The 13635-nt window shown below is 54.4% G+C and overlaps 4 protein-coding genes across 4 annotated transcripts; 2 read left to right on the top strand and 2 right to left on the bottom strand.

Moving 5' to 3' along the window:
• Positions 1-192: 192 nt before the first annotated feature.
• On the top strand, positions 193-1374 carry GCG54_00005887 (uncharacterized protein; the record flags this gene model as incomplete). The annotated part of the gene is made up of 4 exons (XM_045405902.1): positions 193-261; positions 488-578; positions 655-1199; positions 1258-1374. 4 exons carry the CDS (start codon positions 193-195, stop codon positions 1372-1374), a joined length of 822 nt encoding a protein of 273 aa, XP_045264300.1.
• A 1181-nt stretch (positions 1375-2555) lies between these two features.
• Positions 2556-4161, top strand: GCG54_00005886 (Phosphoglycerate kinase; the record flags this gene model as incomplete). The annotated part of the gene is made up of 3 exons (XM_045405901.1): positions 2556-2621; positions 2912-3332; positions 3395-4161. The coding sequence occupies 3 exons, from the start codon at positions 2556-2558 to the stop codon at positions 4159-4161; spliced, it is 1254 nt and encodes a 417-aa protein (XP_045264299.1).
• Positions 4162-4572: 411 nt separating this feature from the next.
• Positions 4573-5114, bottom strand: GCG54_00005885 (putative 26S proteasome complex subunit sem-1; the record flags this gene model as incomplete). Its single annotated transcript, XM_045405900.1, has 3 exons — positions 4573-4612; positions 4667-4781; positions 4976-5114. 3 exons carry the CDS (start codon positions 5112-5114, stop codon positions 4573-4575), a joined length of 294 nt encoding a protein of 97 aa, XP_045264298.1.
• Positions 5115-6652: 1538 nt separating this feature from the next.
• GCG54_00005884 (Histone transcription regulator 3-like) lies at positions 6653-12700 on the bottom strand (the record flags this gene model as incomplete). The annotated part of the gene is made up of 3 exons (XM_045405899.1): positions 6653-8537; positions 8587-12566; positions 12620-12700. 3 exons carry the CDS (start codon positions 12698-12700, stop codon positions 6653-6655), a joined length of 5946 nt encoding a protein of 1981 aa, XP_045264297.1.
• Between the last annotated feature and the right edge of the window lie 935 nt (positions 12701-13635).

Genomic DNA, 13635 nt, shown 5'->3' with positions numbered 1-13635 from the left:
AACAGCGATAGACAAGACCGGCCCCAGAGGAACCAGACCCCTCGGCCTGCTCAGTATTTGCACACTTTGCCCATTTGTTACCTCACTCTGAGGAAACAGGAGCTGCTGCCCCGGGCGCACCTTGTCGAACCGCGCCCAGCCCAAGACAGAAGAAACCCGAACCGTCCATCGCCCTCCATAAGATCCATCGCCATGTCGTGGGAACTCTCTCGCCGTCGCATTGTGCGAGCCGTCAACGGCAAATACCTCTACGGTCGTCTTGTATGCCATCCCCCGTTTCAGTATCCCGTAACGACAACTGCCTGCACCTCTACATTGCCCGTTGCACAGGGTTCCCGTCCCCATACTTTGACATTCCTGAGCCTGAATCGCCTGTCTTGTCCATCCATTCCGTCCCGCGCTCGCACCGCCTGCCACCTTGAACCTGCCGCCAACGAAATCACTTTCTCACGCGTTCTCCGACTGACTTGATATTGCTGCTACTTAGCCACTGCTTCACGCAGTCATCTTCTTCATCGAGATGGCGCTCGTCGCCAGGCTGACTGCCCGCTTCAACCAATACTACGATGAACGTCCACGTACGTTTCACACACCTCACCTTCGGGCATTTTGCCACCCTCGACTCACACAGCTTTACTGACGTTTTGGCCGCAGTACTGACCATGATGGTGACCAACGCCATCCTCGGTGGCATTGCCGACACTACCGCGCAGACCATCACTGCCCTGCGCCAAAAGGCCATCCGCAAGCCTGGAGGAGTCGACAAGGACGATAGGGTCGCCATCGAGATCCATGACCTCGACCGAAAGAACCCCTTCTCGGACAAGGACCTGGTTCCCAACTCGGGCCTGCTGCCTCCCCCCTTCGACTTTGAGCGCCTCACTCGCTTCATGGCCTATGGTTTCGCCATGGCCCCGCTGCAGTTCCGCTGGTTCAAGTTCCTTTCCACGGCCTTCCCCATCACCAAGAGCAGCGCCTTCGTCCCCGCGATGAAGCGGGTCGCTTTTGACCAGTTCATCTTCGCGCCCTTCGGTATTGCCTGTTTCTTCACCGTCATGACCGTTGCCGAGGGCGGCGGCCGCCGCGCCGTCTTCCAAAAGCTGCGCGACATGTACGTGCCGACGCTCAAGGCCAACTTTGCAGTGTGGCCCGCCGTCCAGATCATCAACTTCCGTCTCATGCCGGTACAGTTCCAGCTTGTAAGTGGCAGTTCAACCATCTTCAAGTTCCTACCTCGTACTGACTCAAACCTTGCAGCCTTTTGTTTCCACTATCGGTATTGCGTGGACCGCCTACCTATCCCTCTCCAACTCTGCTTCCGAAGTCGACAACCGACCCGCGGCCCGCGACGACGACCACATCCGTCTTAGCTAAGCTCCTTTACATATGCGCATAACACAACTTCTCTCGTCTGCCGGTTGGTACGGGCCGGGACAGGTCGCAGGTCGCACACCGCTGCAGGCATATCTGGCGTTGAACGGTTTTGGGAGGAATGAATTGTTTCGTTCGATCGTTACAAAAGAGCACCGGGTGCTTCGAGAGGGTTACAGGCGTTCGGTGTTGTGGCATGGAATTCCCGGAAAAAGAGGGGGTTCCTGTTCTTCGTTTGACGTCAGATTTCCTCTGTCAATAAAACAGCAATAAATTGCAGTCATTATAAGAACTTGATGCGGTGCTGATATCTCGTGGTTGTGTAAGAGTGTGGTCTGAGAAATGTGGTTTAAGCTTGCCATGCGTGAAGGAGGCGGCGTATCTCTCGGTCTTATTGAGGCTCTCTGATAATGCTAGCGACATGGCCCTGGGCAACCTGGATGGCCCCCAATTACGGTAGGTTCTTCAGTTGCACATCCCAAAGAGCAGTGAACAGGATCTAGTTGTCCAATAATAGCGGCGAAACAGGAAACGAGCGGTTCAAAACGCTGCATGCTTGTCTCGCGATGGTGGCTATCCCGGCAAGGGAGGTCTTGGAAGACAGAGCCGGGGGTTGCAGGTGCTTAGAATGTGAGCTGAGGCAGCTTATCAGACAACCATCACGTCACAAATAGGAGCGGGGCAGCTTCCACCCTGCTGCCGCCAATGTCCCGGGGCCTGCACCTCAGTGGAAAGCTGCTGCTGCAAGCTGTGAATGGAAGCAACCCAGCCAGGAAGCACCGCCTGGGCCGTACAGCCAGAGGCTAGAGCAGGAGCTCCCCACTAAGACAAATCAACCCCGCCAACAAGCCAAAAAAAAAAAAAGGTCATGCAAAACACCCCGCCAGCACAGAGCAGCAAGGCACCCCACCATTCGAAGGTCCCCTCTCAACGTTGTTGAACCACTGAAGGTGACTGGGTTGACTGGACGGTGACCTGACGCTCCTGAAGGGAGCAGGTCCAGGTCCAGGTCAAGGTCAAGGTCCTGCGTGTTTTTCCTGCGCCGGTTGTCCAGTCCATCCATCCATCCATCCACGCCATCCCATCCCATCCCATTTCCTAAATATACCTCACAACCTCTTCCACCTCTTCTCTTCTTCTTTTCCTTCAACTCTCCTACATCACCATTATACCCAATTGCAACCATGTCTCTCTCCAACAAGCTCGCCATCACCGACGTCGACCTGAAGGGCAAGCGCGTCCTGATTCGCGTAAGTCATTGATGCCAGCCTGCCATCACCCTGACACTGCTCTGCCCCGCGCTCTCCTGCGTGCTCTGCAGCACCAGTGGTGCCCGTTACCCCACCATGCCGCTCTCACTACGCTTGATCCCGGGTATGACCTCAGACCCGGTTCCGTATTCTGGCGATGAGAGTACGGGACGGGCCGCGGTTATTGCACCCGGAGCAGTCTTTAACCGCGGAAGCACTGCAATTCCACATTCAATCCACTCAATCACAGGCCTGATGTGTCCCCAGTAACTGACAGACCCCCTCCACAGGTTGACTTCAACGTCCCTCTCGACGCCGACAAGAAGGTCACCAACACCCAGCGTATTGCCGGTGCCGTCCCCACCATCAAGTACGCGGTCGACAATGGCGCCAAGGCCGTTGTCCTGATGTCCCACCTGGGCCGCCCCAACGGCCAGGAGAACCCCAAGTACAGCCTCGAGCCGGTCGTCCCCGAGCTCGAGAAGCTGCTCGGCAAGTCTGTCCAGTTCGCCAAGAACTGCGTCGGCCCCGACGTCGAGGCCCTCGTCAACAAGGCCGAGAACGGCCAGGTCGTCCTGCTCGAGAACCTGCGCTTCCACATCGAGGAGGAGGGTTCCGCCAAGGACAAGGACGGCAACAAGACCAAGGCTGACAAGGCCAAGGTCGAGGAGTTCCGCAAGGGCCTCACTGCTCTCGGTGATGTCTTCATCAGTACGTTGTTCCTCGACACACCATTACGCCACATCCCCTGAATCCTTACTGACATCTGCCAGACGACGCTTTCGGCACTGCTCACCGTGCCCACTCCTCCATGGTCGGTGTCGACCTCCCCCAGAAGGCCTCTGGTTTCCTCATGAAGAAGGAGCTCGAGTACTTCGCCAAGGCTCTCGAGAACCCTCAGCGCCCCTTCCTTGCCATCCTCGGCGGTGCCAAGGTTTCCGACAAGATCCAGCTCATCGACAACCTCCTCGACAAGGTCAACACCCTCATTGTCTGCGGTGGCATGGCCTTCACCTTCAAGAAGACCCTTGAGAACGTCAGCATCGGCAACTCCCTCTTCGACGAGTCCGGTGCCCAGACCGTCGGCAAGCTCGTCGAGAAGGCCAAGGCCAACAACGTCAAGCTTGTCCTCCCCGTCGACTACGTCACCGCCGACAAGTTCGACAAGGACGCCAACACTGACTCTGCCACCGACGAGTCTGGCATCCCCGACGGCTGGATGGGTCTCGACTGCGGCCCCAAGTCCATTGAGCTGTACAAGCAGGCCATCGACGAGGCCAAGACCATCCTCTGGAACGGCCCCCCTGGTGTCTTCGAGATGGAGAAGTTCGCCAACGGCACCAAGGCTACCCTCGATGCCGCCGTCGCCGCTGCCGAGGGCGGCAAGATCGTCATCATCGGCGGTGGTGACACGGCCACCGTTGCCGCCAAGTACGGCGTTGAGAGCAAGCTCAGCCACGTCTCCACCGGCGGTGGTGCCAGCTTGGAGCTCCTCGAGGGCAAGGCCCTCCCTGGTGTCGTTGCTCTGTCGAGTAAGTAAACAACTCCTCGCCAGCTTAGAAGATGTGGCCCCGCTCTATGGGACTTGATCGGTCTGATAGATGGGATTAAAAGGTCGAGCTGGCAAGCCCAGTCTCTAGGCCCGGGTGAGCATGCATGGATATGAGAGAGATACGCCCGCAAAAGAAGAGGGCGGTGATGATGAACGTAATGCCCCGTGCCATGTCCTAGAAACCGTCACGAACACAAATAAAAAAGTAAAAACATAGAACCACGTCTGGTGCCAAAAGAAAAACCTGTGCCCTTGTTTTGAATTTCATTACTGGTATGCCGCCAGTCGTCTAGAGCTCGTACGTAGTCTATATCCGTATTCTCACCCCAGCCAGTCTGGTCCAAACGTCATATCCGCGTTCCCCTCTTCCTCTCAACGGTCCACACGATGTGGGTTAGCTCAGCGTCGCTTGTTGGCTTCGACTTTCTTCAGCTCCTCCCTGGACGATTGTCAGTTCGTTCCGTATGTATGCCTTGGTGGGTAGGTCCCATACTTCAACTGCGCAGAAAAGTCGTCGCTCGTGTCATCGTCATCCCAGCTCTCCTCCCAGAGGTGCTGCGTCGTGCCGCTGCCGCCAGCAGCCGCCTCGGTGTCCTCCGGGGCCCAGTCTGTGTAGTGCGTCAGTCACCAGTCCGCTCGCCTTCAATGAACGCCCTGACACTTCAACAGTGCCGTACAGCGCATCCCAGGTCCAGAAACATCGGTCCTCAAGCAAGATACAGACCAGCCGACTGTCCAATCGCTCAATGCCGGAAAGATGCTCGCTAGCTGGGACGGAAGACGGGGGATGGAGAAGACCTACCATCGACGGGGAAGTCCTCAAACTCGTCATCCTCGCCCAGCGCGGGCTTCTTAGCCGCCGCCTGTTGCTGCGTCGTCTCCTCGGCCTTGGCGTCGGCCGCAGCCTTGTCCTGCGCGGGCTTTGCGTCTGAGGAAGCCATTGTTTGTGTGTGTATTTGTGACGTGATGTGTTGGTCAGAACCCCTCTGGAGTTGCTAGCGGGTTCTCTTCTATCGAGACGGAAACAATCGGAGAGTGAAAGAGGTGCGTTTGGAGGGAACTTCGTCGGTCGCGGGATTCGATGTTTCGTTGGGTCTCGTGGAGGGGGTGGGTTCTGATGATGATGGAAGCAAGCTTGGTTGAAGGTTGGCTGGCAAGGTCGGCCGCGGTGGAAGGTCGTCGACGGAAATTGCCGCTTGCGCTGCTGGGTGCGGCAGGTCCCCTTCCTAGGCGGCCACTGGAAGGCGCAAGCGTGCTGGGACCTGGAGCTGGACGGGAACATGGTTGGCGGGCGGGCAGGGGCAGGGTGGGGTAGCTCCTACCTTACCTCACCTCAGTACCTCAGCTAAGGAAGCTACATCTCTACAGCTTCAACAACCACCACCTTGCTCTGGCATTATTCACGATAATCTAAAAATCACAGCATGAATGAATAATAGGCCGTTGAAGCGTTCAATTTGAGCTGACAGGGGATTTCCTCAGAAGAAAACCGAGACAAGTCTGATACGTTTCTGTCCCTAACGATCCGCCAATCTTATCCCGGCCTTCGCTCTCTTCCCGCCTAAACACACGCACACACGTCTGTCAGTCACCACGATCTGCCCATATCTCTGACTGAACCCCGCGACTTTCCGTCGCTCCGATGAAGCAAGAACGATGAATGTATGCGAAACACAGCTTTAAGCGTAAGTCGACTTCCAGACGTAGCGGTTCTCGGTCAGGCACTCGTTGCAGAGGCCCATCTCCCACTCGGTCCGATAGGTCCAGGCCTTGCACGCCTTCTTTTTGATGCGTGCCTCCTGACAACGGACTTCCCATCGGTAGACGGTGTGGCCGCAGTCTTCGCGCTTGGCCTTCCAGTAAGTGCACATATTGGCAGTTGATGAGCTATCGTTGTTTGGTGTTGGTTTGGGATGAACTTGATGGTTTGATGGTATGTTTGTATGATCTTGAGGTTGTGATGATAGTATTTGGTATGAAGTAGTGGTAGAAGTAATGAAGCAGAGGATGATGATGGTTTGAGGAGGTTTGTAGACGGCGACGTTTCTGAAAAGAGAGGCGTCCTTTTGTAACCCGCCTCGCTGAGGTCATCGACAGTCCTTCACCAGGTTGTTGCGGCTTGATGAGGTCGTTGCGGCTTGCCATGGTCATGAGACATCGTGAAGTGGCATGCCCCCTGCGGCTTGACTGGACTGCTTGCAAAGAGACATTAGCTCAAGGGGCTCACCACGTAATCTGGGACTCACTGAACAGCAGACCGTTTGTTGTTCACCAGGCTGGACAGTCAAAGAGGTGTTGCTGGCCTTGGGGAGGAAATCATGCTATTTGCCTTGTCCCTTGATTAGTACTCTAATTGTATCTCACACAACACTCAAAGACGCCAGTGTCTCTCAGTGCTTCTTCGTCCATAACCCCTGCTGCTATCTGTTGACGCCACCGGCTTAACTGATGACCGCTACCAATATCGCTGTGTCGAATTCTACTCTTCAACAGTTTCCTCAGCTTGCTCTTCCCCATCCTCGTCTTCTTCCTCTTCTTCCTCGCCCTCTTCTTCCTCACCTTCCTCACCTTCTTCTGCCTCCTCGCCTTCCTCGCCTTCTTCTGCTTCTTCTGCTTCTTCACCTTCTTCTTCTTCTTCTTCACCTTCTTCGTCCTCTGCCTCTTCCTCATCCTCTCCCTCTTCCCCTTCATCCTCTTCTTCTTCCTCTTCCGTAGAATCGCCGCTGGCTTCCCTTGCCGTGTCCACACTCTTTCTCAGGTTGGGGAAGAGCATCGACGGCGGAGGCTCCTCGTCCCAGTCATCAGGAACATCGCTAAGTTCACTTTCGTCATCGGCCGAGTCGTGGATACTACCCCGAGGGCTTGATGCTGCTGTGGCCTGTGCAGGTGCCTCTTCCTCACCGTCCTCGGCTTCTTCGCCCTCTTCACCTTCATCCATTTCTTCGCCCTCTTCGGCTTCAACCGCCGTGTCGTCCTTCATCTCCACGTCTTCACCATCCTCGCGGCCCTCTGCACCCTCGACATGCTCTTCCGCGTCGCTGCCCTCGTCGACGTCTCCCGTAGGTGTATGCCCCATCCTGCCGCTCGAGACCGAACCAACGCGGGACTTGGACGGCGCGACCGCAGCCTTGGGGGTCTCACCAAACCGGGCAAAGGCCTGCTCGGCCTTGCGAATTATGTCAGGCCTTCGCACACCAACACGGCGTCTCGGGGCTGCTTCAGGGGCAGCGGCAGCCTTATCGCCGGATTCTTCCATTGCGACTGAGTCTTGGGAGCCCTGAGGGTTCAAGAGGTTTCCGAGCGAGTTTTGTGGCTTCAGCTCGCCACCGCCGTCAGCCTCCTCCCGAGCGCGGGCTCTCGCGCGCGCTTCGAGAACTTCGTGAGGCTCGGGGCCTGGTAGGGTAGGGCCAATCTCTTGGTAAATGATTGCGTAACAGTCGTTGATGAGGTCGTCCAGCGCACCCGCCTTCATAAGTCCACCATTGAGCTTTTTCAACTCTATTGTCTCCTTCAGACAGTTGAAAGCGGGGATGTCGGTTGCCGGACCTCCTGCCCATTCGGTGATGCGATCTGCCATGATTTCTAGCTCCTCCATCGACGTTGACTTAAACGAGTCCTCCAGGGTTTGAGAAATCTGGAAGCCTTGCCGCAACAGCCTGACATAGGCCATGCAACAGTGTTGCCATAAATCGCTGAAATGGTAAAAGTCGGCGCCTTTCTTTCGCAAGCGTCTGAGAACCATCTCTAAGTTGATTCTGTCGTTCATAACCACCAAAAGTCTGACCATGAATCGAATGTACTGAGTAGTGTAAACGTGATGTCGCCCGGGACGTTCGGCATCGCACTTCCAGACATTCATGACCATCGTCTTCGTGAACATGGATTCTCTCAACACGTTGAATGCCGCCTTGGCTTGGACAAGCTCGGGAGACTCGCCATCTTCGTCAAACAGGAGACGTGCGTGGCGCATGATAATGCGATGCTGCCAGTTTGACTTGTCTTTGTCTCGGAGGTGGTGCAGGTTCCTGATGACGTATTCCTCCCAATCTTCGACATCGTTCATAGTAATATCGTCGCCGAGCTCCATGCCAAATGGCTGTCTTGACAAAATATCAGCACCCTCCTGCCACGTGAGATCATTTCGGATGACGAGTTTGTGCACGATGGACACAATCTTGTAGTGAGGCTCCAAGATGGGGTCGCTATGCCTTGATTTGGGCACAGCGGCAACCACCTCGACAGCATGCTCCAGAGCCGAGATCAAATAGTCAACTGAGGGACGAGTCTGGCGATTCTTCTCCGACAACTGATCAACAGGCTTCTGGTACATCTTCCAGAGACACTTCGTAAGCATGAATGGGTTCCTATTAGGTATTAGTATCAAATTGGTGCGTTGCTCGACACGAGACTCACCTCCAGTCCTGTGGCTTGCGTCGCATGGCCCGTTTGAACAAGCCCGCGGCGTACTTCCACACTCTGTAGTCCTGCATTTCTTCGTGAATGGCCCTCTTGAATGTCCCATTACCCATATTCTCAATGAAAAATCGTTCATGGTCTGCATGTTGGAAGGGCTCCATTGCAAGGGGCTCACGGCTGGATGCGTACAACCGCATGGCGAAGTTGTGATAGAGTTCGTACAAGGGGTCCTCGTCTTCGTCGTCGATGTCAATCTCCCAGGAGTTGGAGAGCGCGAGCGTATAGCAGTGGATTGAGTTGCGCTGAAACTTGAGCAGTTCACCGCGCTCCTTGTTCATCTTGTCAGCCGACCACAAAACGGCTTCGTCAAGCTCGTAGTCAAAGCATTCGGCAAGACGGAACCATGCATCCCACTTGTCCGGAGTGAACTGGAGTTGGAGTCGCAAAAAGGTCGCAGCAAGTCGCAAGTCGTCAGTAGCGCCGGGTGTCTGTCTTTTGCTCAAATCGACTTGCTTGAACCTGGTGAGCGCAATCATGCCTAGCAGGAAGAACCAGCCGTGTTTGGCGAGAGCGCTCTCCGGCGTATTGACGGCAACAACGTCGAGCTGGACGCCGCCGGTCAAGGCTTGATACAACCGCAAAGGATGGATAGGTCGCTTCAAGTATTCAGTGAAATTCCTGAGGTTGTGAATCATCTGAGGAGTAGACTTGGTCTGGCCAATTGCTCCCTGCATGTGCTCGATCGTTGTTTTGAGGTCCGACTTGAGCAGGTCCTTCCTGGGCATCCTTCTTGCCAAAACCGTGATTTTGTCGACAAGTTGCATCGCGTTGCGCTTCTCGAGCTTCTCTGGCGGGCATCCATGGTCTTGGACCTCCCCAACCCCCACACCGAGCTTCAATCCGTGAAGGTCATACAGGACCTGACCTAGGTAGTCCTCCCAGTTTTCGATGTTCTTGAACTTGAGGAGCTCAACGCGCATCATCTTGAGGAAAATCTTGTTGGATGCCTTGCAGCACTTTCTCAAACCCAAAACTTGATGTATAGCTGACAGGTAGTCTGCGAGCTCCATCTCAGGCTGAGGAAACATTGTCCGGTTCTGGTTGACGCCGACCTTGATCACCGTGTACTGGAGGCACCACACGCGCACTTGAATCTCACGCAATTTGTTGAGGAATGCCTGGAACGAGGGGCTGTTTGGTGGTATGCGCGTCATGCCGATGCGAATTTCATCCTCGTGCATCGCCGAAGCATGAAGCATGGAGCTCAGCTTTGCCAGAGCTGCAGATGTCGTCCGCAAGTGCTCTTCGTCAACAATGTCATAGGCAGAAGTGTCGTTTAGCGCTAGCGAAAGAGCCGTGATCAAGAGGTCATCGAGAGATTTGAGCATCTTAAGCAAAAGCGGCGGCCTGGTTTCCGGTGCATTCTTCAGGTAGCTGTCGCTCTCGAGATCCGCTGTGAGCATCTCGATTGCCTTTAGTTGGCATGAGAATTGCTTCGTGGAATACTTGATTGTTCCATATGCATCACTGAGACGTGACCAAAGGAATAATCGTAGCTCTGTGCTGGTGCCTAGAAGGAACCTCCAGAGGTCTTGCAAGCTCTGCGTCGCGTATTCCTTGATGGGAACCTTCTTAGGTTTGGAGCGGCCAGATCCCTCGCCGTTCTTTGCGGATTCCTCTGGTGGAATAGACACGTAGACGGAGCTAGGGTTGAGAACAGGCTCAAGGTTCTCGATAACAGCGACAGGATCACTGACGTTATCCTGGAAGAGGCCGAGGAAGAAGTCCATGGTTGTCAACTTTGAGATCTCCCTGTCGGCTGCAGCCTCGGAAATCTCTGGGATTACCGGGTTGTTGGGGAGATAGAGCTGGTCAACCTGGCCATCTGCGAGAAAATCCCGTAAACTTGTCCAGCACTGCAGGATGTATTCTCTGGAAGCATTCTCCGTTAGAGTCGTAGAAAAGATCGCAGCCCAAAGGAACCGGGCTGTCAGCTTCTCGTTGCCCTCCTGCGGACTTCCTCGAAGCAAACCCGAGGCAATATCCAGCCAACGACCCAAGCGACCTTTGGCCTCGACACGAATACTGTAGTCCACGACACTGTTAGGGTTCGTGATCCTTTCGTATACGTCGAGATGAATCTCGAACAACATCTCAACAATATCCTTGATGAAGGCATAGGCGTCTTCGCTGCCCGCTGAGCGATGCGCGCATTCCAAGTCATAGTTGATAGCCTGAAGAATGTCTTGGTCAAATCGGCTAATAACCTGAACGACGGCTGTCTTCATTGCATCTGACCATTTCGTTTGCAGATAGCTAGGGCAGATTGTCTTAATCCATTCATAGGCGACCTCTTGAGCAGTCATCCAGGATGCATTGACTCGTTTGGCGAAGGCGGCAATGCCTTGGGTCTCTTTGAACGGAGGGATGACGGACGTCTTCTGAGAACCACCTTTAGCGTGCTCCAGGAACGACGACAGACTCAGAGATGCTGGAGCCTGTTTGTTGAGTAGAATCTTCGCGTTTTCCTCGCTGAAGGAAACGATCGCATTTCGAAGATCCATGGTAGCTTGGTTCTTGATGGATGCTGCGCGATCCTCAGATGCTAATGAATCCAATACTTCGCTGATCCGATCCAAAACGGCCTGATTTGTGACACCGATATTTTCCAGCATATTCTTGGTGGCCTGGAAAAGGTTCTGGTCGGCTGCTTGGTAGGGTGCCAGCTGAGTTGCAAGCACAGCGCTAGGGTCTATGACCTCCTCCGCTTGTGCTGTTTCCCTCCGTCGGATGCGCTTACTCCTCTTCTCAACGAGACTTTCGTCGTCTTGGTTCTCCGGGAGCCCGGCGGCTGACTGCGACCGCTTTCTATTCGGCTGAGAGGCGCTTCTTCCCTTACGCGTTTCGCGGGTGGTCTCGGGGACCTTCGGAGCCTCCTCAGGGGTGGCCTCCTTTTCATCTCCAGTCTTGTCATTTTCGACGGACTTCTTCTCTCCATCGGCTTCTGGCTTCTTCTCGTTGTCGACAGATCCCTCCTTGGGCTCGGAACCGTTTATTTGACTTTCCTGCTCTGGCTGACTTTCCATGGCTACATCCTCGTCAACTTCCATCTCGGGTAGTTCAATGACTACCGCTCGGCTCGTCTGTCCTCGCTCTAGGACGAAGTGGATGAGCGCCATTCCGAGGTCAACCCATGATGCATTCGGGAGGGTAATTGTTAGACGCGTTTTGCCGGTTTCCTCGATTGTGGTGCGCGCAGACTCGAGATCCTTGATTGGATTCGGTAAAAATGGGATCGGATCGAGATGACGTTTGATAAAATCGGGCATCTCTCTTTTCACCCAAGGACCCATGATCGGATGAGACAAGGCAATTTCGTCGCCCAGGACTCGCAGCTGGTCTTTCAACTGCTGTCCTGCGAAACCTTCGGCAAGGGATGGCGGCTCGACCTCCAAAACGGCCGGATCATCGTCGAGTTCGATGGCAGCTTCCAGGCAGTACCTGCTTATTCTTGAACTCTTGAGAGAAGCGGCGACACGGGCAGTGCGTCTCCAAAGCTCGGCGTCAGAGGGATCGCGATCGAGTGCGGCGTTGAAATCGGTCAGGGCGCTGCGCATGTTCTGAAGGGCCTCATCCTTCTCGAAATAGGTGGCGCCGTCGACGCGGGCTGCATGGCGGGTCTTGTCGAGAAGAAACTGGCCGCGGTTCTTGTGTGCGAGGAAAAATGCCTGGGGTAGACTGCTAGTGGCTGTATCGACATCGGCAACCTGTAGTTCCAAGTTGCCAGCAAGGGCGGCATCGGTAATGAGCTGATCAGGGTGTCGCTCTGCTCTGTCGTATTCGGTGGCAGCCTCGGGGTACTTGAATATTTCGGATTTGAACAGGTCATCGTAGGCATCGGCGGCTTCGTCAAAGAATCGGGGGCCTTGGGCGTGGAGCTTGAGAGCTGTTTGGAAGCGCTTCAAAGCTTCATCGACCTGCATCCCAGTCAGCAAGGCACAAGTGGCTCTGGAGAACATCCATCGCGTACATGAAGCTCGCGGGTGGTGTCGATTTCATCGTCAATGTTCTCCTCGGGCTCGACATTGATTGCCTGAAAAGCCGGCTGCATGTTGGTTAGCTTTAGCTGGTCGCGATCGGTCGCATAGTCTAGGGACGAACCATTTTGACGATTTGCTCCCGGGAGCAACTGGATTACCGAAACTGATATTCTTCTTTCCTTTCGGTATCAGGACTGGCGACTGCCATTCAGGGTTATCTCGGCGGGAAACAATGCTGCTGATGGAGTTGTGCCGCGGTGCATGTCGCTGGTGGAATCCCTACCAGCGCGTGGCTGCTTGACGCGACCTGACTTTCGCAGATCGTTAAATTGGTGCTCCGTGCGCGGAGCTTTGAGGCGTGGCGCAGCATTTGGCGGACATGATGTCAGGTGGCGCAAGCACCGGCTGCGCCACATTTGAAGAGACACCCTCATGAAGCTATCATGGGTGTCGAAAAGGCGCTCTCTCATACTTACATAAAGTATTGTCGGGGTAGCATCATTTTCGGGCTTCAACTCCAAACATTGTGTGATAGGGGAAAGAATTCGAGATGTGTCTTGGAACCTTATGCAGCAGCTTGGCTTTTGCGGCGTAGGGCGATAAGCGATGGCATTTATCGTCAACTTCCATAAGTCAGTATGAATTTTTCCCAGAAAGGGGTGCCTTAACTAAATATGAAAATCAAGTATGAAACTCTGGCAACATTGTACTTTGAATGGACATCGCCTGTTTCAAGGGCTGCTCCTAAAAACTTTGGCTCTAGCTGTTGACTTGTCAATGCTAGCAGCACTTTAGCCGAGAGAAAAAAAAAGAAAAAAAAGGGTAACCATAGCGATATTGGGAATCGAAAGATGGTGTGCAGATACTAAGCTCCAGGGAATATCAACTGGAAGCCTGGTCTCTCGCACTTAATAACTTAACTACCTAGCCTTGTTCGCTAGTAGTAATACTTAGGTAAGTTTGTTCATGAGGCAACCTGCTGTTCTGTTATAACCCGTTATGCATG

This window comes from Colletotrichum gloeosporioides (genome assembly GCF_011800055.1).
Source record: "Colletotrichum gloeosporioides strain Lc1 chromosome Unknown consensus_47, whole genome shotgun sequence".
NCBI lineage: Eukaryota > Fungi > Ascomycota > Sordariomycetes > Glomerellales > Glomerellaceae > Colletotrichum > Colletotrichum gloeosporioides.
This window is presented reverse-complemented; position numbering and strand designations above follow the sequence as displayed.